The sequence below is a fragment of the Rhinichthys klamathensis genome, unplaced genomic scaffold (genome assembly GCF_029890125.1).
Source record: "Rhinichthys klamathensis goyatoka isolate OS25496 unplaced genomic scaffold, OSU_Roscu_1.1 h1tg000220l_1, whole genome shotgun sequence".
Taxonomy (NCBI): Eukaryota; Metazoa; Chordata; class Actinopteri; order Cypriniformes; family Leuciscidae; genus Rhinichthys; species Rhinichthys klamathensis.
This window is the reverse complement of record NW_026606744.1, coordinates 56,537-83,458: the sequence shown is the minus strand read 5'-3', so window position 1 is coordinate 83,458 and position 26,922 is coordinate 56,537. Positions and strand designations below refer to the sequence as shown.

Here is a 26,922-nt window from a genome sequence, read left to right as displayed (position 1 = left end):
AAATAAACTGTCACACAAAGCTGTGAAACAAAGAGTCATACCATTTATGTGAATTCAATACAGTAGTGCTGGCAACTATGCTTCTGAATTCAGGGAAATAAAATAAAATAAAATATCCACATACTTTTTTATCATGTAGTGTGTAAGAGGGTAAACTTCAGTGGACCAACTTTAGTTCCAGAGCGACTTTGAAACACGGTCTCCCAGCAACAGGAAAAAACTTATTAAAGCCCAAGGACAAATTCTTTCTCTCTGAACCTGGCCCACCTCCACCGCACATTTCAGCAGTGCAATGCTTTTATGGGCTGCTTTTGCAGAGAGGCTATAAAAATCTATGCAGTTCATTTTGTGCGAGAGAAGTGAAAGGAGAAAATATGATGTGATGCACTGATCTTCTGGAATCCTTCATCAGCTTTGACATTGGTTTTGCAAGGTGGAAGCAAAACTAATGACTCTCTCCCTCATGCCAAAGAGAGAACAGTTCTGTGTTCACTTTCTATAGGAACAACAGAGGCTTGGCTACATTTTGGATCTCAGTCTTCTCCAGACCAATGCCAAGTCTCATTCAATTGCCTGGTGCAAAGTGTACATGTGATGATATTTAAAAGAGAAGAAAAGAAGGACAGGGAAGAGGGTGAAAGAGTTCTTGCCGGTGTAGCTTTTGTGTGTATGTGTCTCTCCTTCATAAAAACGCATCCAGGCAGGCCATCATGTAAATAAACTTTACTTCACAAACCCAATTCTGGCAGATTTCCTTAACACATGTTTGTGATATTCTGCATGAGGCAAATAAAACATACAAAACCCAATGTCTGCAATATTCACAGACATAATTCAGACTGTTGGATAAGCCCTTTAGAAATAGAGCAGCTTAAAGTCATTCATAGTTTTTGTCCTGTGTGGCTATAACTTGTGAAACTCACCAGGTAGCTGCCTCTCTGTGATGCCGAAAGCTTCCACAGCCTGCTGTAAGGTGGGGAAGGGCAAGGGAGGGTCCACAGGCGCTTGGTGTGTAATGATGGGCTTGCTCTGCCCCTGACCATCTGTCTGGCTGTGCCCATTAGGCGGTTTGGGCTTGTAAATGTACGGTGTGGTGACATGGTATCCCATACCTCCAGGACAAATGTCTTTAAACGCAGCTAAGAGAGAAAGAAAAAAACACTCACCAACTTATTCACAGCACCTGTCCATCCTTCCATCAATCTGTCAATCCGTTTGTGCATCCTATCTATCTATCTATCTATCTATCTATCTATCTATCTATCTATCTATCTATCTATCTATCTATCTATCTATCTATCTATCTATCTATCTATCTATCTATCTATCTATCTATCTATCTATCTATCTATCTATCTATCTATCTATCTATCTGCCTGTCCATCCATCCATCCGTGCATGCATCCATCCTTCCATCTATCCATGTATCATCTATTTATCCATATGTCCGTACATCCATCCATCCATCTGTCATCTATCTATCTATCTATCTATCCATTTATTATCTATTTATCCATCTGTCTGTCCATCTGTCAACCCACCCATCCATCCATCCATCTATCCATCCATCCATCCATCTATCTATCAAGCCATTAAAATTGATTTAAATGAACCAGGAGAGCAATTCTTTTTCAGACAAAGCAACACTAAACAAAAATTAAAAAATAAATAAAAACACTTGTTATTTTAATAATATAAAAAAATGCATTGGATATATGGAGACTGCATCATTCTTGTTGCCCAAAACTTGGGTGTAAACATTTTCCTTACCAACCAATACTGTAAAGCAAATTGCTGACACTTAATTTAGTGACTGTTCGAATGAAGCTCTCACAGGAAGGCAAATACAAAAATAATGTAAGATGCATGTGTGAAAACGAAATATCTACAGGAGAACTAACAAAAAGAGAGTGATGGCGTGTAAAAGCATCTACGTAGCAGAGCTGTGGAACACACATGCAAACCACAATGAATTGGAGGACAGAGAGGGAATGATACCAATAGAATGGGTGGGGCTTATAGGGGGCGTGTCTCAGGTAGCTTACCTGTCCCAGGTAGGGGGCAGCGGTCACAATGAGGACCCCAGGCCTTGCCCACACTACAACAGCATAACTGTTTACTCAGCTGACTGGACACAGGGTGCAAGCACTGTTTCCCCGGACTGACAAATCGGAAGCAATCACCCTTCTCCTCGCGAAGAGCAGGTGTTTCAGCTGGTTACCATGGAGATGCAAGGAGGGAGTGAGGGGAGGAGTGTGCACGGTGTATGACACAAACATGGAAGAGAAAAAGAAATAGAGAAGAGAAAAGAGATTCCCTTCACCTTGTGTTCCATCTATGCACAACTACAATGCCATAACAAAAGAACAACTGCTCCAATATAACCACATTAAAACAGAGTGAAGGGGACAGTGTATGATCGTGTATGAAAAGTGATACAGTTTTTCAGAAACAAGATAGAAAAGAACACAGGACAAGAATACAAACTAACAGTGCAAAGAGGTCAGTTAAGCAGGAAGCATTTAAGTAAGGTTATTTACAAGGCTTAGTACATCAGTAGGCTCTTGATATAAGACATCTGCTTACATACATTACACATCAAAATTTCATTAATCTAAAGTCTATTTAATGCTACCAAGTATCATGGGGTGAAAAACACTCAATATAGCAGAGCATTCTCCATTTCTACATAAGAAAATCATCATCAGAAAAGTGGCAATGGTTTACTGAAAGAAAGTGCATGAGTAAATCAATATATGTATGTATATGAGTAAACACCATCATTCAAAAGCTTGGGGTTAGTCAGAATTTATTTATTTTTTTAGGAAAGGATGCATAAAAGTGTTCAAAGGTGACAGTAAAGACTTTTACACAGTCAAAAACAAAATAAATGTTCTTTTGAACTTTCTATTCATCAAAGAATCCTAAGAATAAAAATGTACCACTGTTTAACCAAAAAAATTAAGCAACACTGTTCTTATTATTGTCAACATTGCTAATAATAAGGAATGTTTCATGATTAATATTAGAATATTCATATTAGAATGATTTTCAAAGGATCATGTGACACTAAAGACTCCAGTAACGGCTGCGGAAAATTCAGCTTAGTCATCACAGGAATAAATTACATTTGTAAATATATTAAAATAGAAAACAGTTATTTTAAATGGTAACAATATCTCAAAAAATTATAATTATTAAAGTATTTTTAATTAAATAAATGCAGCCTTGGTGAGCCTAAAAGATGTCATTAACATTAAAAAAAATCTTACCGACCCCAAATATTAAATGGTAATATACTTTTTAAATGGTAATATATCTATTTTATGTGTTTAATTATTAATGAATGAGACCCAGTGTTAGATTGTGGATCATTAATCATTATATATTGTTGACACTTGTATGTGATATTAAATTAATTAGTGCTCTCAGGTAAATGTGTTGATGTGTAAAAGAACTGATGTGTCAATGTGTAAACTGTCTTCTCTAATATAATATTTTTTTTCTTTAATAAAGGGCCAATTCTGGGGTTTCCAATCACAATGTACAACTCAACATTTTCATATAGAAGATAACGTCTCGGTTACGTATGTAACCCTCGTTGCCTGAAGGAGGGAACGGAGACGTAGTCGACGTGCCGACTGATTGGGATCACGCTTAGGGAGCCTGTCATCTTCGAGTATTGATAAAACGAGCCAATGCACATTGGCGTGCGAGATTTGCATCTCACACTCCGCCCCACCATTTGTTTTTTGCTGAGGAGCCGAGCGGAGCCCGGAGTCAGCGGTGGTCCAGCAATAGTGGCGACAGGACTACGTCTCCGTTCCCTCCTTCAGGGAACGAGGGTTACATACGTAACCAAGATGTTCCCTTTCAGTCGCCCACGTTCGACGTGTCGACTGATTGGGATCCCAATTAAAACACCACTAGTGCTGCCACCTTCCAGTGCCTAGACAAAAGCCTTTTGATCCCCCCGCATTATTGAGGCGGAGACAGGAAGGAAAGGAATACGCTGGGATTCTTTGGAAAGGAATACGCTGGGGAAGCCACATCCTGCCCGTATGGAGGTAACATGTGGAGGATACACATATGGACTGGGCGTTACCGGGCAGTACAACATATGGAATGTCACTGAGGTGGCTCCAGCCTATAACAGGGGGGAGACTCACCGGTCAGTGACAGCAGAGTGTCAGGCCTGGCATCGGACGCTCCGCCATGTCCGTTGCCGAAGCGTGTGGAGGAACTCAACAGAGTTCAGCTAAAGAGGAACTCTACTGGAGCAAGAATGGCGCACGTATCCAGTCCATAGGAGGGGAATGGCGCAGCAAGTCGACACTTTGAACCGGGCTTACAGTGAAACTGGCTTCATGTGAAGGGAGCCCACAGGAAGCAACCGGCTCGACACAGTCTATTTTTCTAGCGAACGTGTTTGGTGTCGCCCAGCCCGTAGCTCTAAAAAACATCTGTCAGTGTGGCACCCCGTGTCAACGCCCAGGAAGGAGCTACACTCTGACTTTGGAGAGGCTCACTACTCAAGTGGGCATGGTGCACCTTGGGTAAACACACCAAGATGCCTCATAGAGAGTGCTCTCGAAGAAGTGATGGTATCTACGACATGTTTGTGGTAATACCTAGAACCTCCACGCCCCGTCCTTTCGGGACCAGACATGGAACTTTTTAGAGGTCTGGACACGGGTGCCAACGGTGCCCTGTCCCTCAGAATGTCTCAGAGGAATGGGTCAGGAAGGGCTGTCGAGAGGAGCATAAGTTCAGGGAACTAGGTCCGGTTGGGCCAATAAGGGGCAACTAGCAAGACCTGCTCCTTCTCCTCCCTGACTTAGCACAGGGCTGTGAAAGAAGGCTCACTGGGGAAACACATCTCTGCGGACACCCGGGGCCAGCTGTGTGCCAGTATCTCCATGCCGAGGGTTCTCCGCTTGGTCAGGGAGTAAAAACAACAGGCAATGGGATGAGTCCAGAGAGAGAAACAGATGTAACTGTGTTGCCCCGAAGTGGTCCCTGAACAGCTGGACCACCTGGGGATGGAGTCTCCACTTCTCCCTGGGCCCCAGGCTGTCGTGAGCCCTAGTTGGCAGCACAATTGAGCAGGCCGGGAAAATTAAGTGGCGGGCGAGCTGCGACATGCGAGGGAAGCGTAGCGCAACGGTCGCAGTGTTTGTACAGACCAGTACAGGTTTGCTGAGCAGCGGTGTCTCAAAGCAAGGTGTACTGCCAGAAACTTGAGGCAGTTGATGCCAATGCAGTCGGAGGCCCGCCCAGACCCCCGTTACTGCATGCCCGTTGTACGTGGCCCCTCAGCCGGTGTTTGGCGGACACTTGTTCAAGGGGCGGATGGCCCGGGAAAAACAAAGGTCTGATTACGGGCTGAGGGTTTGGCGGCAGGCCAGGTGATTGTCACACGGAGCGTGCCGCTCTGCCACGGCCACCTCGGGACTGGCCATGAAGCCAGTGCTGAAGCGGTCTTCGTATGGAGGAAGACGTGCTATTGCGGCTGCATCTGTCATATGCCCCAGGAGCCTCTGAAAAGTTTAAGTGGGACCCTTTCTCACTTCTGTAAGCACCGACCAGACACGTCCCTCCTGAGAGACGTGTTGGACCGAGTTCATCTCCATACCGGAAAATGAGATCCTCAGCCCGTAGGCGAGTTTATTCTTTTCCCAGTTGACCTGAAGATCCAACTGGCTGTGGAGCACTCGAAGGGTAGGACTTTGTACTGACAAACCCTTGTCCGCAAAAAAACAGGTATGGCCTGCATTGTGGAAGGATAGAGATCTGAAGTACGCGTCCTTCAGGTCGAACGCTGCAGACCAATCTCGAGGACGGAGCATTCGAAAATGCGTCTCTGCGCTAGCAACTTGAACGGAAGCTTAAAAAAGGGCCTGATTCAAGACTCGCAGGTCCAAGATTGGCCGTGACCAACCGCCTTTCTTGGGTACAATGAAGAACTGGCTGTAGAAGCCTTTCTTCATATCGACTGGAGGAACCGGCTCTATCGCATCCTTCGCCAGTAGGACAGTAGGTCATGACAGGGGCACGTTCGCTCAACACCGAAGTGTAACTAACGCAGCTGAACTTGGGCGGACGCCGGCCGAACTGAATCGTGTAGCCGAGTCTGATGGTACGGAGGAGCCAGATGGACCGGTTGGGAAGCACTCTCCAGGCTTCCACCAACCGGGGCAGGGAGACCAGAGGCACCACAGACGTACCCGGGGTGGAGCAGCGAAGTCGAGGACAGGTACCTGGCTCGGAAGGTCCAGGGGAGTGACACTTACCTGTCTCCACTGGTCGGCAGGGGGTGCGTGAGAAGGCGTAAACAGGTTCTCGAAACCGCACACAGCTGCCGGCTGGTGACACAAGAGGGGGCTGAGAGGTGCAAGGCTTTAAAGGGTCGCACCTGCCAGTCTGACCCTCTTGGGACCCAGTAACGGAGGAATTTGCTCTTTTAAAAATTCGGGGACCCAGAAGCCCAGCGGAAAAAAGTAACCATCTGAAGGGCTCATACCCCATCCCTGGGTGGTCTGTCTCAGGGTCTTGTGCTTGACACCTGGTTTGGTAGCGCCTGAGACAGGCTGGGCGGCCTGCCTGCGGCTGGCTCCACGCTGAGGCCTGGATGGAGGCTGCTGCGGAGGAAGCGGCGGCGGGGGGAGGCAGCAGGGGGCTGCCGGGGCAGGATGTGCCGGATGGCCTCCGTCTGCACTTCGGCGGCAGAAAACTGTTGGGCGCAGCTCTCCACCGCGTCGCCGAAAAACCAAACCTGGAAAATTGGGGAGTCCAGGAACCGAACCTTGTCCGCATCCGTCATATCAACCAGGTTGAGCCAGCGATGGCTCTCCTGGACCACTAAAGTGGACATCGCCAGACCGACTGTGCACGCCACAATGCTCGTGCCCCGGGGGGGTAGTCAAGGGTAGTGAGGGGGGAAGAGCTACTCAGGCAGTTTCTGGCAGAGAAAGGTGCCATCCACGACCTGGTAAGCTCTCCATGCACTTCGGGAAAGAAGGGCACTGGGGCGGCGGGCTGAAAACCAGCACGGCCCGCCCAAGAAGCCAATCATCCAACCGAGACTGTTCAGGATACGGTGGAGGATACCACTCGAGCCTGACAGCCTCGGCGGCTCGTTTTAGCATAGCTGACATCTCTGGATCTGGCTCGGGCAACGTTACACTCCCAGAAGGAGATAATGCAGCTGAGTCATCATCTCCAATCAGCAATCAGCATTCTGTCCTCTGGAGGGGCCCCGAATGAAACGGCTGGTCGGCCCATTCCAGAGGGACCAGCACGCTCAACGGGGAGCTCCACCGGCTGCGGTGTGATAGAGGAGTGAGGGGCCCACAGGGATTGGTTACTGGGCGGGGAAGCCATCACTATAATCCTCCGATCACCAATCCCACACGGCACCCTGGGGTGGGGCGTGGTAATGGGGACTTCACCTTCGCAGACGAAGGCGAGTCTTGATCTCAACACCACGATAGTCATGTTCCCGCAATGGGAACATGAACTATCCACAAAAGCTGCTTCAGCGTGCTGTAAGCCCATACACGTGATACAACAATTGTGACTGTCCGAGGAGGACAGGGAACAACCGCATCCAGAAACGCAAGGGTGGAATGACATCTTGAAAAAGACGCAAACGCACCCATGTTGCTCTTTCAGGAAATGGGCCTCTTCACCAGTGCAGGAGCACACAGGGGAATGACCGCGGCAACACTGAAATTTGATGCTGTTAAAACAGTAGTTGAGAGCTCAGAAGCTCGCGATCACCGCTGCACTCGCGCTGTAGAACCACCAGCACTGGGTGAGTCTTCCAGAAGAACACAGACACACGCGCTCGTTGAAAACTTCAACACTCTTCAGAGAAATCAACACCGATCGGCTCTGAAGCGAAAGACAAATGGTGCGTGCATCCACTTCCGTATTTATACCCGCGCTGCGGGGCGGAGTGTGAGATGCAAATCTCGCACGCCAATGTGCATTGGCTCGTTTTATCAATACTCGAAGATGACAGGCTCCCTAAGCGTGATCCCAATCAGTCGACACGTCGACTACGTCGAACGTGAGCGACTCAAAGGGTACAGCAGATTTGTGCTGACAGAACTTATACTGTTAGCCTAAACACACTGTATACAAAAGACCTAGATTGACTGAAGGCTAAAATGAGAATTAAAAGAATTCTCTTATCTCCTCTGAAAAAAAGGACATGACAGCGTGTTCCAGAGGTATAATTTGGCAAATGCTGCCTTCCAAGAGAAGGATCGCCCTCTATATTTATCACAATAACACAGACAGCACACTTAGGTTACCTCATTAAATCACAGAGAAAGCTTGAGTGTGTTTGTGCCCCACTGACCGACCGCACAAATGATTCCAGCACATTTCAACCTCGCCTGAACAGCAGACAATCTTCCGCTCTTGTGACAGCCACAGTTAGTGTTAGAAGCCATGTTAAATCATGCTGCTAGCTAGACTAATCAGCAAATCTTACTGGTACGAGCTGAAGTGATTAGATGGACTCAATCCATTTACACTTGTAGAGTAGGTACATTTGTCTTTGTGCAGGTAAGCATGGAAACAGAAGGAACATGCCAAAGACATCAGCCATTCAAGTTAGTCGGAGAGGAGAGGAGAGGCTTACGGAAGCAGGTGGTCAGGGAGGGGTCAGGCACAAATCCTGGGTTGCAGATACACCTGAAGCTGCCCATGGTATTGATGCAGTTTCCATTGGGACAAACACCTTGAATCTGGCATTCATCGATATCTGAGGGTGATAACAAACATTAGGAAATCATTTTCATCTTCCTTTGGTGGAACACAAAATATGATATTTTGAAGAATGTTTCATGTCAAAACAAGAAGGGATTTTTCCATCTTCTTTTGTGTTCCACAGAAGAAAGTCATACAAGTTTGACATATAAGGGCAAATAAATGATGACAGAATTTTCTGGATGAACTATTCATTTAATTTTCTTAAAAACATAAACTGTAGCAGTCATTAAATTGACAGTAGAAGAAAAGAGGCTTGAGATGCAAACACATTATACACTGAACAAAATTATAAACGCAACACTTTTGTTTTTGCCCCCATTTTTCATGAGCTGAACTCAAAGATCTAAGACTTTTTCTATGTACACAAAAGGCCTATTTCTCTCAAATATTGTTCATAAATCTGTCTAAATCTGTGTTAGTGAGCACTTCTCCTTTGCCGAGATAATCCATCCAACCTCACAGGTGTGGCATATCAAGATGCTGATTAGACAGCATGATTATTGCACAGGTGTGCCTTAGGCTGGCCACAATAAAAGGCCACTCTAAAATGTGCAGTTTTACTGAGAAAGAGAAAAAGTAACATACAAGTACACGCACACGTAGGGTTTTTGTGTTTTATGAGGACTCTCCATAGATATGATATTATACTGTACATACTTTACATTCTATCTCTTAGCTCAAACCCTACACCTAAACCTAAACCTAATCCTTACAGAAAGCATTCAGCATTTTTACACACACACTTACCACACTAAAATTTCTCCAAGAGGCTATTGAGTGCAAGTTAAGGGTGTGGGCAGTCATCATTCCCAGATTCCCAGCACTTAAAGTGGGACACAGATACAACACATGTCCCAATGCAATGCTAATGTGTTCATGATTACAGTGATTCTCATGCAAAGAGGGCATATGCTCAATCCCTCAAGCATCACAACATCTGCACCAGAACACAGACCGGCCCAGAGGAGTTGTCAATCACAGCTATGACATCACAATGTCTCCATTATACAAGGATACCTAAAGAAATCCGAATGGGCAAACTCACTAAACAACTGCTTCACTTTGGTACATATTATTTCAGCGACCTGTGTCTAATTCACTAACCACCCTTAAATCAGTTTAAAAATGTGCTGATACAGTACTGCACCATGAGTACTGAAGTACTGAAGATAAGTTATTCTTTTCCATGCAAAATGCCTCTTTCTATGTAAATTATGCTTATTAGAGATGGCTAAACTAATTTAGCTTAGTTGCAAAAAAATCAAACAATAATTAGTTCAAACTAAATACATTTATGAAGTAAAAAAAACAATACACAAAATAATTAGAACCAAAAGAATGGGATTAAAAGTAAAATTAACAAAAGTTCAGTGACAAAAAAAGTATGTGGACAAGGCGTATTATTCTCCATCAGAAATGTTAATGAAAGCATAAACCTGCCAATGACGACAAGATTATGACTAATGACAGGAAGAGATTCCTGTCATTAGGCAGAACACCCTAACCACAAGAGACCCATCTACTTACGCTGTAAAATCTTTGGCCTGACGCAAATAAGCGCCAAAGGTTTAGTGGGACCCTCAGGCTGTTACCAGGACAATGATTAAGTACAAACTTAACGGCACTCTGAGCGATAAAGAAGTGTTGTAAACTAGCCTCAGAGAACAGCACATGATGAAATATTTATTAAGATATGGAGTCCATAGTGCTTTCAGGTCTGTTTATTAAAACTATCTAGGGTACGTTCTACATACCTACTCATGCTATGCAAATGCTGTGAAGAAATTAAAGCAGCACTACACCTACAAAAATAGTACTCTTGAGAAATGTAGAAAAGACCACATGACCAACTGCTCTGCTTTTTCAGACCATAAACAAAAAATAGCTTAGCAGTTTTAATGAGAGCATTACCTCATATAAAAATGACATTTGGCTTATTTGATAGTTAATTAGAGACGATAACTTATTGTTAACAGTTTTATGCATTTATTATTTATCTTAATCAAGGTTTTATCTCTCCTGACCCAGAGTGCCTGCGGCCAGGCCACACGCTAACTTCCCCCTTACATAGCCAACTTCACTTTTAGCTGCGGTTCAGCTCTGGGTTTGGCAGACTGAGGCAGCTGGTGGTGGCTGCTAACAGCAGATGTGTTTGGCTGTAGGTGTGTGGAGATTAAATATCTTACCCACCCCAAACGTTTGAACAATTATGTAATTAAGATTTTTCAAAACATAAGAGTGCAATTTTATAGTTAATTAAAAGGAATCCTGAGGTTATTTTTATTTACAACTTAGCGATATACACTCCCCATCCCACATCTGGCTTTATCTCATTCTCATTATTCTTTATAAAGAAGTATTATTAACATGCTAAACAAAAGTTTACTTTGCAAAAAGTATGCATTCATTAACAATATATGGCAGGATGAGTGTTACTTCACTTCGATTCTATAAGCTGAGCAAAAGACCTGAAATCTTTCTGGCTGTTGGCCCTGATATGTTGGATCTCTGGCTATTACATCCAACTTCAACATAGATTAGAAAGATCTATCAAAGATGCCACCTGTCTCTCCTCCTGTCTGTCCTCGTAACCGTGAAAGAGAGTCTTCTCTGATAGATCTGGGACACCGTTTTAAAATGGCAATTTAATAAAAGGAACAGTACATGGCGTATGTGGCCAGTTGTGACATGCAGAGGCCAGTGGGGGGCGAAATGAATTATATACAGTATGTGATACTAAGACATAGGCCCTGTCCCAAATGACACACTTCATATGCACTTTCGGTGTCCCATTTGTCATTTTAGGTTTCAAAAGGTTGCTTGCGAGCACCACAAACTTACAGTACACACATTGACTGCTGGAACAAAAATACACAATAAAAGCATAGTGAATGCATGTATGCGCAAGCAGAAACAAGCCGTGGCACTTACCGATACAGCGAGTGGCATTCAGCCTCTTATAGCCTTGAGGACATTCAATTAAAGGAATCGCTTTAGAGAAAAGAGAGAGAAAGAGAGAGTGAGAAGAGGAGGACAAAAAAATAACAGCACATTTAGTTACAGCTCTAAAGGAAAACATTCTCTTCCAGCAAGAAAGAGTGGAAGGAAACTTTGGTGTAGTGAGAATACAGTACATATAAAATCTTTGCAAAATTTGTAATTAAAATACTAATACCATAGTTACCACAGAAATCCTTTAAATGTGCTGATTTGGTGATCAAGAAACAATAATAAACATTATTATTGATGTTTTGCTGGTTAATATTTTTGTAGAAACTGATCATTTTTGTCAGGATTCTTTGATGAATAGAAAGTTCAAAATAACAGTATTTGAAATAGAAATCTTAGTAATGTTATAAAAGACTTTGATCAATTTAATGGAATTTAAGGCTCTTTACGTCACTTTTTTTCTAAGGCAGTGAATGATAAATTCCAAGTTGCCATTGTATTATTATTGCTGTAACAATAATTATAGTACCTATGGTATTTGGCCAGATGATTACCATGGTTAATTTTTGTACAGGACATCCCCAAGAGTTCAGCTCCTTAATCAATTCACACAGGAAACTAACAGGATATAATGGAAAACAAAACGCAAGTGTGAAACTTAATACATCTGATCTGATTACATTTGTTCTTACATGTTTTTACATGTTCTACACTAACACAAAAACACATTCACACATAGATCATTAATAACTCTATAGCTCATCACCTTCAGATTAAAAAAGCAAGCAACAACACTGTATATAGTTCTGTAGTGACTGTTTTAAGGTTTGTCTCAGGAGAGGCCATGCGACTGGGAACGTGTAACAGGAACAGGGTTTACTTCCCTCTCGGTCTCATGGGTAATGCCCGTAATAAATTACATAAATAGAACAAAGTGAGAGAGTGAAATAGAATGACTCATTTGGAACAGAACAGAATGCCACCGACATTTTCAAGGGTCATATTTTGAGCCTGCTTTAGAAATAAAAGGGGGCTGAACTCCAGACTTGTTTATATCTTCATTACCCCAACACTTGTGTAACGTTACTGCCGTGCACTTCTATTTACGTTCAGTGTCAGCTGAAGTCCTAGTAAGTGCTCGCCTACAGATGCTGCACACAGATTTCGAGACAGCGGTAATGTCACATCAACTTCACACCATTCATTGCAATATTGAATCGCTTTTCCTCCAAAATGGAGCAAACATCTATGTAACTGAAGTGTGAGATGCACAGACCACACTTTTCAAGTAAAGGAATAACATTTTAATTGGCATTTGAAGATTAAAACAACAATCCTTTAATATTTTATACACTCATGAACGTTTGTTTTGGTGAGGTCCATAAGGTTTAAATCAGTGATATGTCTGGGAATGCACAGAATGCAGGGACGCCCATATATGGGCAGAGAATTTCACAAATATCTACGGACATACCGTGAAGAGAAATTGAGGAAGAGAGAGAGAGAAAAAGGGGTGGTACGCTAACACTTTTCTGTAGGGACTAACTTCATAGAACTGACTAAGCAAGAAGGAATCATGACTGTATGAGTAAATGTGTGTGTATGTGAGAAACCATTACCAAAGCTGGAGTGTGTGCCAGGTGAGTCAGCATGTCAGTAAGTTCAACACAGCGAGTGTAACCAGATACCTTACAGTTTTCTCTTTCTTTTGCCCATTCATTACGTACTTGCCTTTTCTCTGCGGAATGCATCCCTTCCCTCTTATTCTTGATATTAGGACCATGTGTCTTTTGAGTCACAGCCACTTGGAGGTTTGGCATCAAATAGTTTTTAGAGGAACCCATCATAGTCTCTTTTAGTTAGTGAGAAATCAAGGCTGGGCCTGGTGATGAATCATTGCTTTCCTGCTCTTTTTGGACCGCACTACTGTGGAATACTCCTCTGCCCAATCATACTGCAAGTGTGATTCACCTCTAATGGGGCCCAGACATACTGATGTTTAGCGCTGTCTGTGTCTCTGAACATACACTAGTTTGTTTTAGTCATTTTGGTCGTTCAAAAAAAAGGTCGTTTAAAAGTGAAAATGTAAGACATATGCTTGAGTTTCTGTGTGAGGGTGAGACAGATGTTTGTGTGTGTGAAGGTAAAACAGATGTTTGAAAGAGAGAGTGAGACTAACGATTGTGTGAGAGTCAGAAAGGCATTTTTGTCTGTGACAGTGAAGCAGATGATTGTCTACATGAAGGAGAGACAGATGTTTTTGTGTGTGATGGTGTGACAGGTATTTTTGTTTGTGTGAGAGTAAACGTACACGGAAAATGTACTTCTATTGTCTGAATTCTGCTCTGGTTCGAGGACAGTCTGTGTGACATAATTTTCGTCATCAGTACACTCTGCTGATGTCTATGTGCAGCTCGAATTTTGTTTGCATGTACAAGTTGTTTGAGCATTCAAAAACAAACTCCCATAATTAGTGTGCAGACACAGAACGTGTCCATCTGCGCTCAGGGTCAATAGAGTATACTTTAAAGGGCTTGCACGCTCAATTGTGTGCTAGGCGGAGTGGATCAAGGAAAATGAAATATACCTAAGCCTTGAGACAGTTTTTGTATGTTAGACTGAGATGGGTGTTTTTGTTTGTGAAACTAAGGCAGATTTTTGTCTGTTTGAGAGTGAGACAGGTGTTTCTACATGTGAGGCTGAGACGGGTGTTTTTGTTTGTAAAAGCGAGGCAGATATTTGTCTGTGTGAAAGTGAGACAGGTGTTTTTGTTTCAGAAAGTGTGGCAAATGTTTGTCTGTGTGAAAGTGAGACAGGTGTTTTTGGATGTGAGGGTGAGATGGGTGTTTTTGTTCGTGAAAGTGAGGCAGATGTTTTTCTGTGTGAAGGTGAGACAGGTGTTTTTGTTTATGAAAGTAAGACAGATGTTTGTCTGTATGAAAGTGAGACGTTATTTTGGATGCGAAGGTGAGATGGGTGTTTTTGTTCGAGAAAGTGAGGCAGATGGTTTTGCATTTGAGGGTGAGACAGGTGTTTTTGTTTGTGAAAGCAAGGCAGATGTTTGTCTGTGTGAGGGTGTGACAAATGTTCTTGTTTCTGAAAGTGAGGCAGATGTTTGTCTGTGTAAAAGTGAGACAGGTGTTTTTGCATGTGATGGTGAGACAGGTGTTTTTGTTTGTGAAAGCAAGACTGATGATTGTCTATGTGAGAGTGAGACAGTTTTTTGCATGTGAGGGTGAGATGGGTGCTTTTGTTTGTGACAGGAAGGCAGATGTTTGTCTATGTGAGAGAGACATTTTATTTTGCATGTGAGAGTGACATGGGTGCTTTTGTTTGTAAAAACGAGGCAAATAATTGTCAGTGTGAGAGCGTAACGGGAGTTTTTGTTTGTGAGAGTGAGACAGTAGCTTACATGATTTCTTGGGGCATTTTTGGCATTTGTGGAATCCCCATGATGTGCCCACAGTCCCACAACAGGCATCTTGTTTAGACAGGCCGGGCAGAGCTTTCCCACACTACAACAAAATAAAACACAATCAAATACAATAAGTTAACGAAAGAAAGAAAAAGAGAGATACTCATCTAGACCATTCACCACACAAACATATATAATTCTGCTCACACAGCTCTTGATCCCAGTTCTTACTGATCAACACTCTGATATCTCCCCCCTGACTGAATCTAATCTGCTGAACCAGGCACGAACCAAACAACAATCTGAGAGACTGCAATGATACACAACTCAAACAACTTATAACACCCCACTCTCTGCTGACATGAAAAGACAAAGTCGCAAATTAAGTCTGAATGGTTGCAAAAACATCCACAGCACTTTACGATTAGAGAGAGTAAACAAACAAGACTGAGGTGAACTTGATGATAATAACTTGATAGACTAACAACTGTGGGAGCGGAAGACAACTAGATGTTCTATTAAGGAGGCAGGTACTGAGTCAAAACTCTTGAGAATCATTCTTTTGTGTTTCATTTGCAGTTCTCTTCTGAAGAGACAGATGTTCCCTTGAGCACCACAATGTTCTGGAGAACATCTCACTATTCATTTTGTCTTGTGCTCTATTTCTTGATTATCCAATGATAGCTGAAATCGAGTTCGTTTAAAAGGCATTAAAAGTGAGAGACAGAGTAATAGTGGATGATGTACAGCTCACAGCAGTGGCGAGAGAGATTGAGATTAAGAGAAAGGTAAAGCTAGAAAAGATATTTTAAAGAATGCTTTTGTCCATACAATGAAAGTCAATGCAATCCAAAATAATACTGGAGCCCATTGAAGCCCATTGACTTCCATTGAATGGATCAAAACTCAGAGACATTATTCAAAATATCTCCTTATGAAGAAAGAATTAAAAAAAAGAGTCGTACAGTTTTAAAAAATGTTAGGGTGAGTAATTGATGAAAGAATTTTCATTTTTAGGTGAAAAACACAATGTAAAAAGCTCTATGGAAGTAGAGGTGCAGTACAGATGCAAACCCTTGAATATCTCATCAGCTTCGTCACATAAAAGCTTTATATACTAATTATATCTGAGTTTATCTATTCAAACACTTATGGTCTCTCACTTGCATTCCGGCAGTCTCCTGAAAGCAGCGTCCCAGCTGGCTCTTGGATGTCACTGGCTGGTATTGGAGGTATGTTTGCTGGTTGGGGTAAATGACGCCGCTGTGAGTGTGTCCATGCTGGATGCTCTGGCTGCTGCTGTGGTAAGTGAAGGAGTGGCTGGACTGCGTGTTCTTCACCTGCCCGTTACTGTCCACTGGAGACACCTGATGGATCTGGACTGAGGCTTCGGGGGGATGTTTTACATGGACATTCACCAAACCTACAGAAAAGTAAAGCTTTAAGGGGTATTCAATTTAAATTCATATATCAGTACAGTACAGGTTTAATCCAAGTTAAGCTCAATAGACAGTATTTATGGTGTAATGTTAATGTTAATTACTACAGAAAATAAAATCAATGGCCCTCATTTATCATTCTTGCGTAGAAACGGGCGTATATGTTGGCGTAAGATTATGCTTACACTCCTCTCACCGCCTGATTTATGAAGCTGTGCGTACCTTTGAAATCCAGGTGTACGCAATACCTGCCCTTGATAAATCCCGCGGCTGAAAACGATCGTCATTAGAATAACACGCCCCTATATATTCAAGTCTCCGCTTCCCCCACGCCCTCATTTTACGCCATGGACACACGGAAGACGGCAAAGAAGAGAAACTTCTGACGTGGAGCCCGAAATGACCTATCACAATGCAATATTTTACAGCACGTCTTTTGAATTAGCATTCAATTTCGAATCACGTTACATGTATGGGGTGTACAATAGTGATGATGATGATGTGATGTGGAGTACCATTCATTCACATTAATAATTGCATGACAATTTGTAATATTATTCTTAGTATTATTAGTATGCTTTGTATTATTAATGACGCTTATTGTTATTTAGAAGAAGAATGTCATTATTATTATTTGTATTATTATTATTATTTAAAAGAAGAAGAATGTTTTTTTATTTTATTTTGTCAGTCTGAATTATTTTTTGGTCATTGAAAGCCTTTCGTTACCGAACCCAGTCCGTGCGCACCTCCCGGGCCTAACCATGAAACGTCAGGGTAAAGCGCACAGGCTCGCAACTGAAGGAGGAATACATATGCTTATAAATCAAATGCTTTGGTAAAGTCACACAAATTAAACATTGAAGTCCATGTTGCACAAAAATAAACACTGAAGTTTATAATTACTGTTGTTGTTGTTGTTGGTCATATATCAATATATCATATCTTTTAGTTATGTCAGTTTGAGCAGTTGATCAGTTAGTTTGTCAGTGCGTTTTGTGGTGTTAGGAATTGTTTTTCTGCGCATTTCCGCACTAACTCAAAACGTGCGTACACCACCTCCTGAGCTGGCGTAGGATTTGAGCGTGCCGTACGCCAACGTTCATATTGATAAATCTCAAAGTCACCGTGGTTTTGGGTGTACGCCAGGTGTACGCTGGAAATTTGGTGTACGCACTTTTGATAAATGAGGGCCAATGTGAGCTACGTACAAGTGAGAGCGAATGGGGACCATTTCTGTAGCAGAATAGCAGAAATGTGAAACCAAAAACTTTATAAAAGCACTTGCATTATTGTGTATTATTTGAGATGTAAAGCTGTTTTAAAAGCTGTTTGTCATTTTAGAGTTTCAGGGCTTATGGCGTTGTGTTTTCATGGAAATGACACAGTTACATGTAGTAAGCATTTTTGCTTCTGTCTTGTGGCAATAATACTGAAACAATGAGTGTTTAAATCTTTATGGGTTGGCCCCATTCACTTCCATTAAGTGCCTCACTGTAACCCAGATTGTTCTTTTTTCTTTTTTTTTTAAAGGGATACTCCACCGTTTTTTCATATTAAACTATGTTATTCTCTTATCTAAGACGAGTTGATACATACCTCTCTCGTCTCAGTGCGTGCACTGAATCGCTCTGTCGGGCGGAGAACTTTGAGAGCAGTTAGCTTAGCCCCGTTCATTGCATATGGGCCAAACAGAGATGAAGTTAGAAGCGACCAAACACATCCACGTTTTCTCTATTTAAATATAGTTACACGAGTAGTTACACGACCAAGTATGGTGACACTAAATAAAATGTGGCGCTTTTTATAAGCGGGTAAAATGGATAACTATAATGTATGGCGGAATAGCACTTATTGGGAGCACTTCAACTCGGCGCTGTAATATCTTCACTCGTGAAAAGTCCTCTCCCCCCTCTCCCTCTCCCTCTCCCTGATACTTCGTCAACTCTGCACAAAAAACTACTACTACTGCAGGCGTGCAGGTCACGTTGGTTCTATTGACGGAAATGACAGGGAGAGGGAGAGGGGGGAGAGGACTTTTCACGAGTGAAGATATTACAGCGCCGAGTCGAAGTGCACCCAATAAGTGCTATTCCGCCATACATTATAGTTATCCATTTTACCCGCTTATAAAAAGCGCCACATTTTATTTAGTGTCACCATACTTGGTCGTGTAACTACTCGTGTAACTATATTTAAATAGAGAAAACGTGGATGTGTTTGGTCGCTTCTAACTTCATCTCTGTTTGGCCCATATACAATGAATGGGGCTAAGCTAACTGCTCTCAAAGTTCTCCGCCCGACAGAGCGATTCAGTGCACGCACTGAGACGAGAGAGGTATGTATCAACTCGTCTTAGATAAGAGAATAACATAGTTTAATATGAAAAAACGGTGGAGTATCCCTTTAAGAGAGAAAACAAAGGGCAAGTGGAAATTCCTTTTTGTGGTAATTCTGAACCCTGAATATTCCTTGAGTAACAACAGAGCCATGTATTTCAGATTAATAAAAGAAGACAGATATAAACATTTAAAGCGTTACCCTGGTTGTGTCCAGTGCCGTAGGTGAGAGGTAACGTGTGTGTTGAGTGGACGTTCGTCTTCTGCCCGTTTGTGAGAGTATGTTGCCCCTCGTGACTGTTTGGATTTGCCATTTGGCAGAATTTTCCAGTAAAGTTTGGTGGGCACTGGCACTTGTCCCGAGCACTGCATTTTCCTCCATTCATGCAGGGCAAATGGCAAACAACTAAAACATACACACAAACAGAGCAAAGCGTAGTTAATCACTGCCATATCGGGTAACATTTTTCAATGTTTAGTTTAGCGACCCATCACATTTAATTATACACAGATGAACCAACAAAATTATCATCAAACTTTAGTTTTGTCCAGTGTTTGAGCAAGTGTTTGCTTGTTGTGGGCCATTGTGTGCGTGTTTGTATGCGCTTAAATCCTTCACAGAAAATCGGTTTAAGAACTTTTGTGGTGGCATGTAATGGGAGTTCTGTGTGACACATTTTCACTAAAACGTGCCATTATGGTGACGGACCATTCTGCCCTGAAACATCTTTAACTTTCTCTCTGCCTTCCTCGCTTTTAAACATTTTTCACAAATCTCACTTGAGCTTTTAGATCACATTTTGCTCAGCAATAATACCAGCAAAATGATGAATGGATTTAATTATCCCACAGCTGAGGAAAATAAATGTTTTGGGGCTAGATATTTTACGGCAATACGTTTGTGTTGTGGTATAGGACATTATTTCAAACCTTTAAATGAGGTGAACCTTATTCTCCTGTCAAGATATTCTTTAAAAATGCTCCTAAACCAAAAGCCACATAATGTAATTAACCATCATGAACTAATCATGCTAAATGCTCATTAAAACAGCACGGCTGTCCTAACCACCATTCCCACATGGCACAATATGATGTAATTTCCTCTCAAACCACATATACCTCCTGTGGCCAGACGCACAGTTCATTGTGACTGCAAATAATATATTTCAAGATCATAGGGAGGAAAGACTGCAAATGCTAACACACACACACACACACTATCTAAATGACAACATAGCATAGTCTTCTATTATTTATATACATTTTCACACTTTTTTTGCATTTATTAGAGATTTAAAAAGCAGTATGTTATTCATTAAGCATTATTTCACTCATTTTTCCAAATGAGGACATCCCCAAATGTCCCCAAGGAGAGGTTTTTTTTTTATATTTAACTCTCTTTATTTCCCCTTCAAAGTAGAGCTAAACAAACCCACACACACATATTTTCTCTGATACATTGGTATATTTATTTAAATATTTACATACACTCTGACAAACCATGATTTATACACAACAAGCGCGCACACACACTTTCATTGTTTCTGCTCTAGTGGGAAATCTAGGACTATTCCAGTGCCTACACTGAACCTCAGGCAATATCTTGACACACTCATGTATCAACATTGAATCACACACACATACGCACACTCATACACATAAGCACACACAATTCCCATCCTAGCTAGTGAAGAGCACTACTCTCTCCTGGACAGGAGGAAATAGAGCAGCATGACAGTAAACAAATGAAATGTGGCCTAAATGATAAGATAACCAGCATGAGGAGGATGACAGACCACATTAACTTTCACTCTCTGACACACATAAATGACTGCTCTTACTGTACATGGTTCATTTGATAAAAGAGGAATGTATGTGACACATGCACTCTACTAATATGGCGGTGAGCTGATTTTTATTGTCAGAACTGGCAACTATAGAAGTTCTCAAACATACACAAGCAAACACAGTGACTCTCAGATGAGCTGACAGCCAGGAGCAACTCTAACGAGAGGCTTGGCGGGACAATCTTATGGAGGCAGTAGTTGTTTTCATACTTGCTGAATGGAATTTCCCCACTCTGTGGTTAATAAAGTTAATCAAATATCTCTGGTGGAATAAACATAAAAATCCAATAGGTGCAAATAAAAGTTTGAAAAAGAAATAAAAAGCAATCAAACAACAAATCTCATGCTTTTATACTGTATATCACAAATATTTCCTAAAATTATGACTTGTGCCAACCAACCCCAAAATGTATATTCCACATGTCAGCCAATGTGCCAACCACGCCCACTCACACTGTTTTCATATATTCTGTTTGTTAGCCAAACAGCATACCACATATATGTTTCACAGGCTTGAAAAGCTTATATTTAAAATAAAAATAAAATAAAAAAAACTGTCTTCCATCACTTGCAATAGTAATTTTTGAATATTAATGTCTTCACAGAAATGTATTTCTGTCACAAAACATACACTACTGTTCAAAAGTTTGGTCTCGGTTAGAATTTTTTTTTAAATGTTTTGAAAGAAGTCTCTAATTTATTTATTTAAATTTATATAAATATAAATGAAAAAATATTTGATTTATTCATTCATTTTATTTAAAAAAACAGTAAATATATTGTCATACCAGTAACCATTTACATTATTATACATGCATTTAGTAGATGCTTTTATCCAAAGTGACATACAAAAAAGGAACAGAGAGGAACAAATACAGTATATAGTCAATAGTCAAACCAGTAAATATATAGTCATATTGTGAAATATTATAATTTAAGATAACTGGTTTCCATTTTAATATATTTTAAAATGTAATTTATTCCCGTTTTGACAAACGTTACGACAATAATTTGGTCCTCAAGAAACATTTTTTATAGTTGTCAATTATGAAAACAGTTGTGGTGCTTAATATTTTTTGTGGAAAACATGATACATTTTTTCAGGATTCTTTAATAATTATAAAGTAAAAAAAAACAGTATTTATTTTACATATTATTCTTTGGTAACAACATAATTTGTTTACAATATAATTTGTTAATATAAATGTCTTTACTGTCACTATTTTAATCACTTCAATGCATCCTTGCTAAATAAAAGTATTAATTCTTAAAAAATGGACTGTCCCCATACATTTGAATGGTAGTGTATGATGTCCAGTTCTTGACAGTACAGGTCCTTCTCAAAAAATTTGCATATTGTGATAAAGTTCATTATTTTCCATAATGTAATGATAAAAATTAAACTTTCATATATTTTAGATTCATTGCACACCAACTGAAATATTTCAGGTCTTTTATTGTTTTAATACTGATGATTTTGGCATACAGCTCATGAGAACCCAAAATTCCTGTCTCAAAAAATTAGCATATCATGAAGGGTCTCTAAACAAGCTATTAACCTAATCATCTGAATCAACTAATTAACTCTAAACACCTGCAAAAGATTCCTGAGGCTTTTAAAAACTCCCAGCCTGTTTCATTACTCAAAACCGCAATCATGGGTAAGACTGCCGACCTGACTGCTGTCCAGAAGGCCATCATTGACACCCTCAAGCAAGAGGGTAAGACAGAAAGAAATTTCTGAACAAATAGGCTGTTCCCAGAGTGCTGTATCAAGGCACCTCAGTGGGAAGTCTGTGGGAAGGAAAAAGTGTGGCAAAAAACGCTGCACAACGAGAAGAAGTGACCGGACCCTGAGGAAGATTGTGGAGAAGGACCGATTCCAGACCTTGGGGGACCTGCGGAAGCAGTGGACTGAGTCTGGAGTAGAAACATCCAGAGCCACCGTGCACAGGTGTGTGCAGGAAATGGGCTACAGGTGCCGCATTCCCCAGGTCAAGCCACTTTTGAACCAGAAACAGCGGCAGAAGCGCCTGACCTCGGCTACAGAGAAGCAGCACTGGACTGTTGCTCAGTTTTGCATGTCATTCGGAAATCAAGGTGCCAGAGTCTGGAGGAAGACTGGGGAGAAGGAAATGCCAAAATGCCTGAAGTCCAGTGTCAAGTACCCACAGTCAGTGATGGTCTGGGGTGCCATGTCAGCTGCTGGTGTTGGTCCACTGTGTTTTATCAAGGGCAGGGTCAATGCAGCTAGCTATCAGGAGATTTTGGAGCACTTCATGCTTCCATCTGCTGAAAAGCTTTATGGAGATGAAGATTTCATTTTTCAGCACGACCTGGCACCTGCTCACAGTGCCAAAACCAAATGGTTTACTGACCATGGTATTACTGTGCTCAATTGGCCTGCCAACTCTCCTGACCTGAACCCCATAGAGAATCTGTGGGATATTGTGAAGAGAAAGTTGAGAGACGCAAGACCCAACACTCTGGATGAGCTTAAGGCCACTATCGAAGCATCCTGGGCCTCCATAACACCTCAGCAGTGCCACAGGCTGATTGCCTCCATGCCACGCCGCATTGAAGCAATCATTTCTGCAAAAGGATTCCCGACCAAGTATTGACTATTGAGTGCATAACTGAACATAATTATTTGAAGGTTGACTTTTTTTTTTGTATTAAAAACACTTATTTTATTGGTCGGATGAAATATGCTAATTTTTTTAGTTTTCATGAGCTGAAATTTTTCATGATTTTTTTTTTTTAGAATTTTGGGTTTTCATGAGCTGTATGCCAAAATCATCAGTATTAAAACAATAAAAGACCTGAAATATTTCAGTTGGTGTGCAATGAATCTAAAATATATGAAAGTTTAATTTTTATCATTACATTATGGAAAATAATGAACTTTATCACAATATGCTAATTTTTTTAGAAGGACCTGTATGTCCAGTATGATCACAGCACACACACATAAACAAATAAACACACACACACGTACACACACGTACACACACGTAAACTACACGTACACTACACGTACACTACACGTACACTACACGTACACTACACGTACACTACACGTACACTACACACACACACACGAGAATTTCAAAACTGGCAAATGTTTTGAACACTAGTGAAACACAAAAGCAAGCATTAGAGCTTTTCCTAGTCGAGGTGTAAATAGACCACCTGGAAAACGGATGGAGTAACATTCTCCTGTAAACCCCAACATATCTGCTAGTACAGACAGGTTGATTGGCAGCTCCATGGGGATGATTGTCAAAACACCCAACACAACTGTGTCCAACAACGTGTAAAGGTGAGGCATATGGGGATGACAAGACAGCTATTCCCATCAGTCCAATCATATATGTGACCATGGACCACAAAACCAGTCACATGGGTCAATTTTTTTAAATTGAGATGTATACACATGAAAACTGAATAAATAAGCTTTCAATTGATGTATGGTTTGTTAGGATAGGACAATATTTGGCCGAGATACAACTATTTGAAAATCTGGAAACTAAGGGTGCAAAAACATCGAAACAGAGAAAATCGCCTTTAAAGTTGTCCATTTATGTTCGCGATTTTGCTGCATTCACTCACAAAAATATATTTTTTATATATTTATGGTAAGAAATTTACAAAATATCTTCATGGAACAAGATATTTACTTGATAATCTAATGATTTTTGGCATAAAAGAAAAATCGATAATTTTGACCCATACAACCTATTGTTGGCAATTGCCACAAATATACCAGTGCAACTTGTGACTGGTTTTGTGGTCCAGGGTCACATATAAGGAACATGCAGCCATGTATTGATCTGCTGTGATAATGCTTTAGTATTCTATGAGAGAGTTTATTGACCTATGACTGTCAAATCCAAGAGTTGATCAATGATTTACAGGTCTGTTTGGCACATTCTCTTTGCGTATATGGAGTAAAAAAAATACCATGACACAATGTCATTTTGCCAATGTTTATAACAAATCTATCTACATTTCTGTATTGTATAATGTGTTTATCAGACAACAGAGGTCAAACACAACCATTAAAAAGTTTGGGGTCAGTAAGATTTTTGTATTTTAAATAAATTAATAGTTTCATTCAGCAAGCATGCATTACATTGATCAAAAGTCACTGTGAAGACTTTAACTTTATACTCTTGATTATTTGATTTTTGATTATTTGAAATGTATTTTTTAGTAACAAAGTAAAAGAATGCAGATTTTTGTTACATTACTAATAATAAGAAATGTTACTTGAGCATCAAAACAGCATATTAGAATGATTTATAAAAGATAATGTGACACTAAAGACTGAATTCAGCTTTTATTGGACTGATTAAAATTCAGCTTTGTCCATCACAGGAATGAATTAAATAATAAATTAATTAAAAATATTTGTACAAAATCTTACCTACCCCAAACTCTTGAATAATACAGTATGGGTTAAGTTATGTAAGGGATAATCCACGGCTAGCCATGCATTAAAGGATTTTAATTCACGACGTAGAGGCGAAGAACCACCCGACGCGAAGCGGAGTACGTTGCCTCTATGTCGTGCATTAAAATCCTTTAATGCATGGCTAGCCGTGGATTATCCCACTTATACCCTGGTTATTTGCCAAGTTAAAAAGAAGTTAAAGCTGTAACTGATGTTTACAGTGTAATTTTTTAACAGACGTGTAAAAATGACGGTTATTTTCTTAAGTTACGGCTCGTTAGTTGTAGCACTCTGTCCGCTTTAAATAAAGCCGCCGGATTGTTTTTATTTGAATGAATTATCACATTTATGTAAATTCATTATTAAAAGAGAGAGACAGAGAACTGAAAGAGTCCCCTCGTTGCTTAAACATATATCTAACTTAATGATTCTTTAATGGATTTATTAAAATTATTTATGAATGACAGGCAACACTGACAGTGACAAGGCAATCTTTATTTGAACTAATCATGTCATTTATTTAAATGAATTATGTAGAGTGTGAAATAAAACCGGCGTCTCTAACCACGATTACTATATAAAGACACATTACATTACATTGAAATGCATTAAATTAAATGAAAACAAAAAATCAAACAGTTGGAAATTTCGATAGGGGATTGTTTTACTCATCATTATACTAATTGATGTTAAACTCCACATTTCCATTTATCGTGAAGTTAGACATGGAAAAGGGTTATTTCAGTCATTCAACGTCTTCTCCAAGTCTTCTATTTCGTCTTGTGCCTCGGCCCATTTCTCAAAATTGCCATATTCACCATACAAATTAAACGATATGCAAAAATCATCCATTTAGCCTACCTAAATAAACGTTTTCATATGTGTCTCTCACTCTGTTTGCAAGTGTAACTGTGTTACTATGGTTACCAATGTTTATAGTAGCGGATTAATTTCGAACTGTAATCAAACTGACTGGAACTACCTGTGCATTAAACGGTTTTACTGCACACCTTCCAGCCAATCAGAATCGAGTATTTAAACAGCCCGTGGTATAAATTTAATTATTGCATACTTTCATTGAGATCAGTCAAATTACTGAATGTACTGACAACTCATTTCATTTCATCACTCGCCTGAGGTTGTTTATTTGTTGCTTAAGGAATCGATTTAGCATCAACACTGAGGTATGAGATGCTGGTTCAGAGTACCGAAGCCAAAATCTTGGTATTGATCCAACCCTAATGAGTGTATGTGCGTGTGTTTCTCCATTATCCACCACGGTGCTGGAGCTCAGCCTGCGATCTCTCCTCCCAGCTGTGTCTGGATCAGAGCTGACAGAACGCTCTGTGTTCCTTATAAGGCCGCACACACTCACCCACTCCAGACGTTCACCTCATTCAGACAAACAGCTTGACGGAGAGAGAGAAACAGAATGACATCTTAGCACCACGCACAGCCTCTGCTTATTCTGAGATCAGCCATTCAAACACTTACTCCCTCTGAGCTTTCCTGACCCTCTAATATAGAATACAATTTCAGCTGCTCACCCTGTTGGGCACAGATTACAAAAGTCACTGGTGAAAACAAGCCTTAGCTGAATGCTACCCTTGTGTCCACAGAGTAATTGGATTCAAAAGTAAACCTTATGTAACCACTATGTGTATAAATTGTGTCTTTTGCTTCATTCTTGACC

General features: G+C 40.8%; 1 protein-coding gene across 6 annotated transcripts in view; it reads right to left on the bottom strand.

The window, feature by feature from the left end:
- The window catches only part of ltbp1 (latent transforming growth factor beta binding protein 1), a 96,108-nt gene that overhangs the window by 31,320 nt on the left and 37,866 nt on the right, over positions 1-26,922 (bottom strand). For 5 of the 6 annotated variants that reach the window (XM_056264259.1, XM_056264262.1, XM_056264257.1 and 2 more), the window contains exons 6-12: positions 19,129-19,332; positions 16,312-16,571; positions 15,146-15,248; positions 11,716-11,775; positions 8,654-8,776; positions 2,046-2,213; positions 924-1,139 (exon numbers count right to left, since the gene is read on the bottom strand). In XM_056264259.1, coding sequence (XP_056120234.1) covers positions 924-1,139; positions 2,046-2,213; positions 8,654-8,776; positions 11,716-11,775; positions 15,146-15,248; positions 16,312-16,571; positions 19,129-19,332 — 1,134 coding nt within the window. The remainder of the gene's footprint in view (positions 1-923; positions 1,140-2,045; positions 2,214-8,653; positions 8,777-11,715; positions 11,776-15,145; positions 15,249-16,311; positions 16,572-19,128; positions 19,333-26,922) is intronic. The other variant, XM_056264260.1, reaches the window with a different exon arrangement.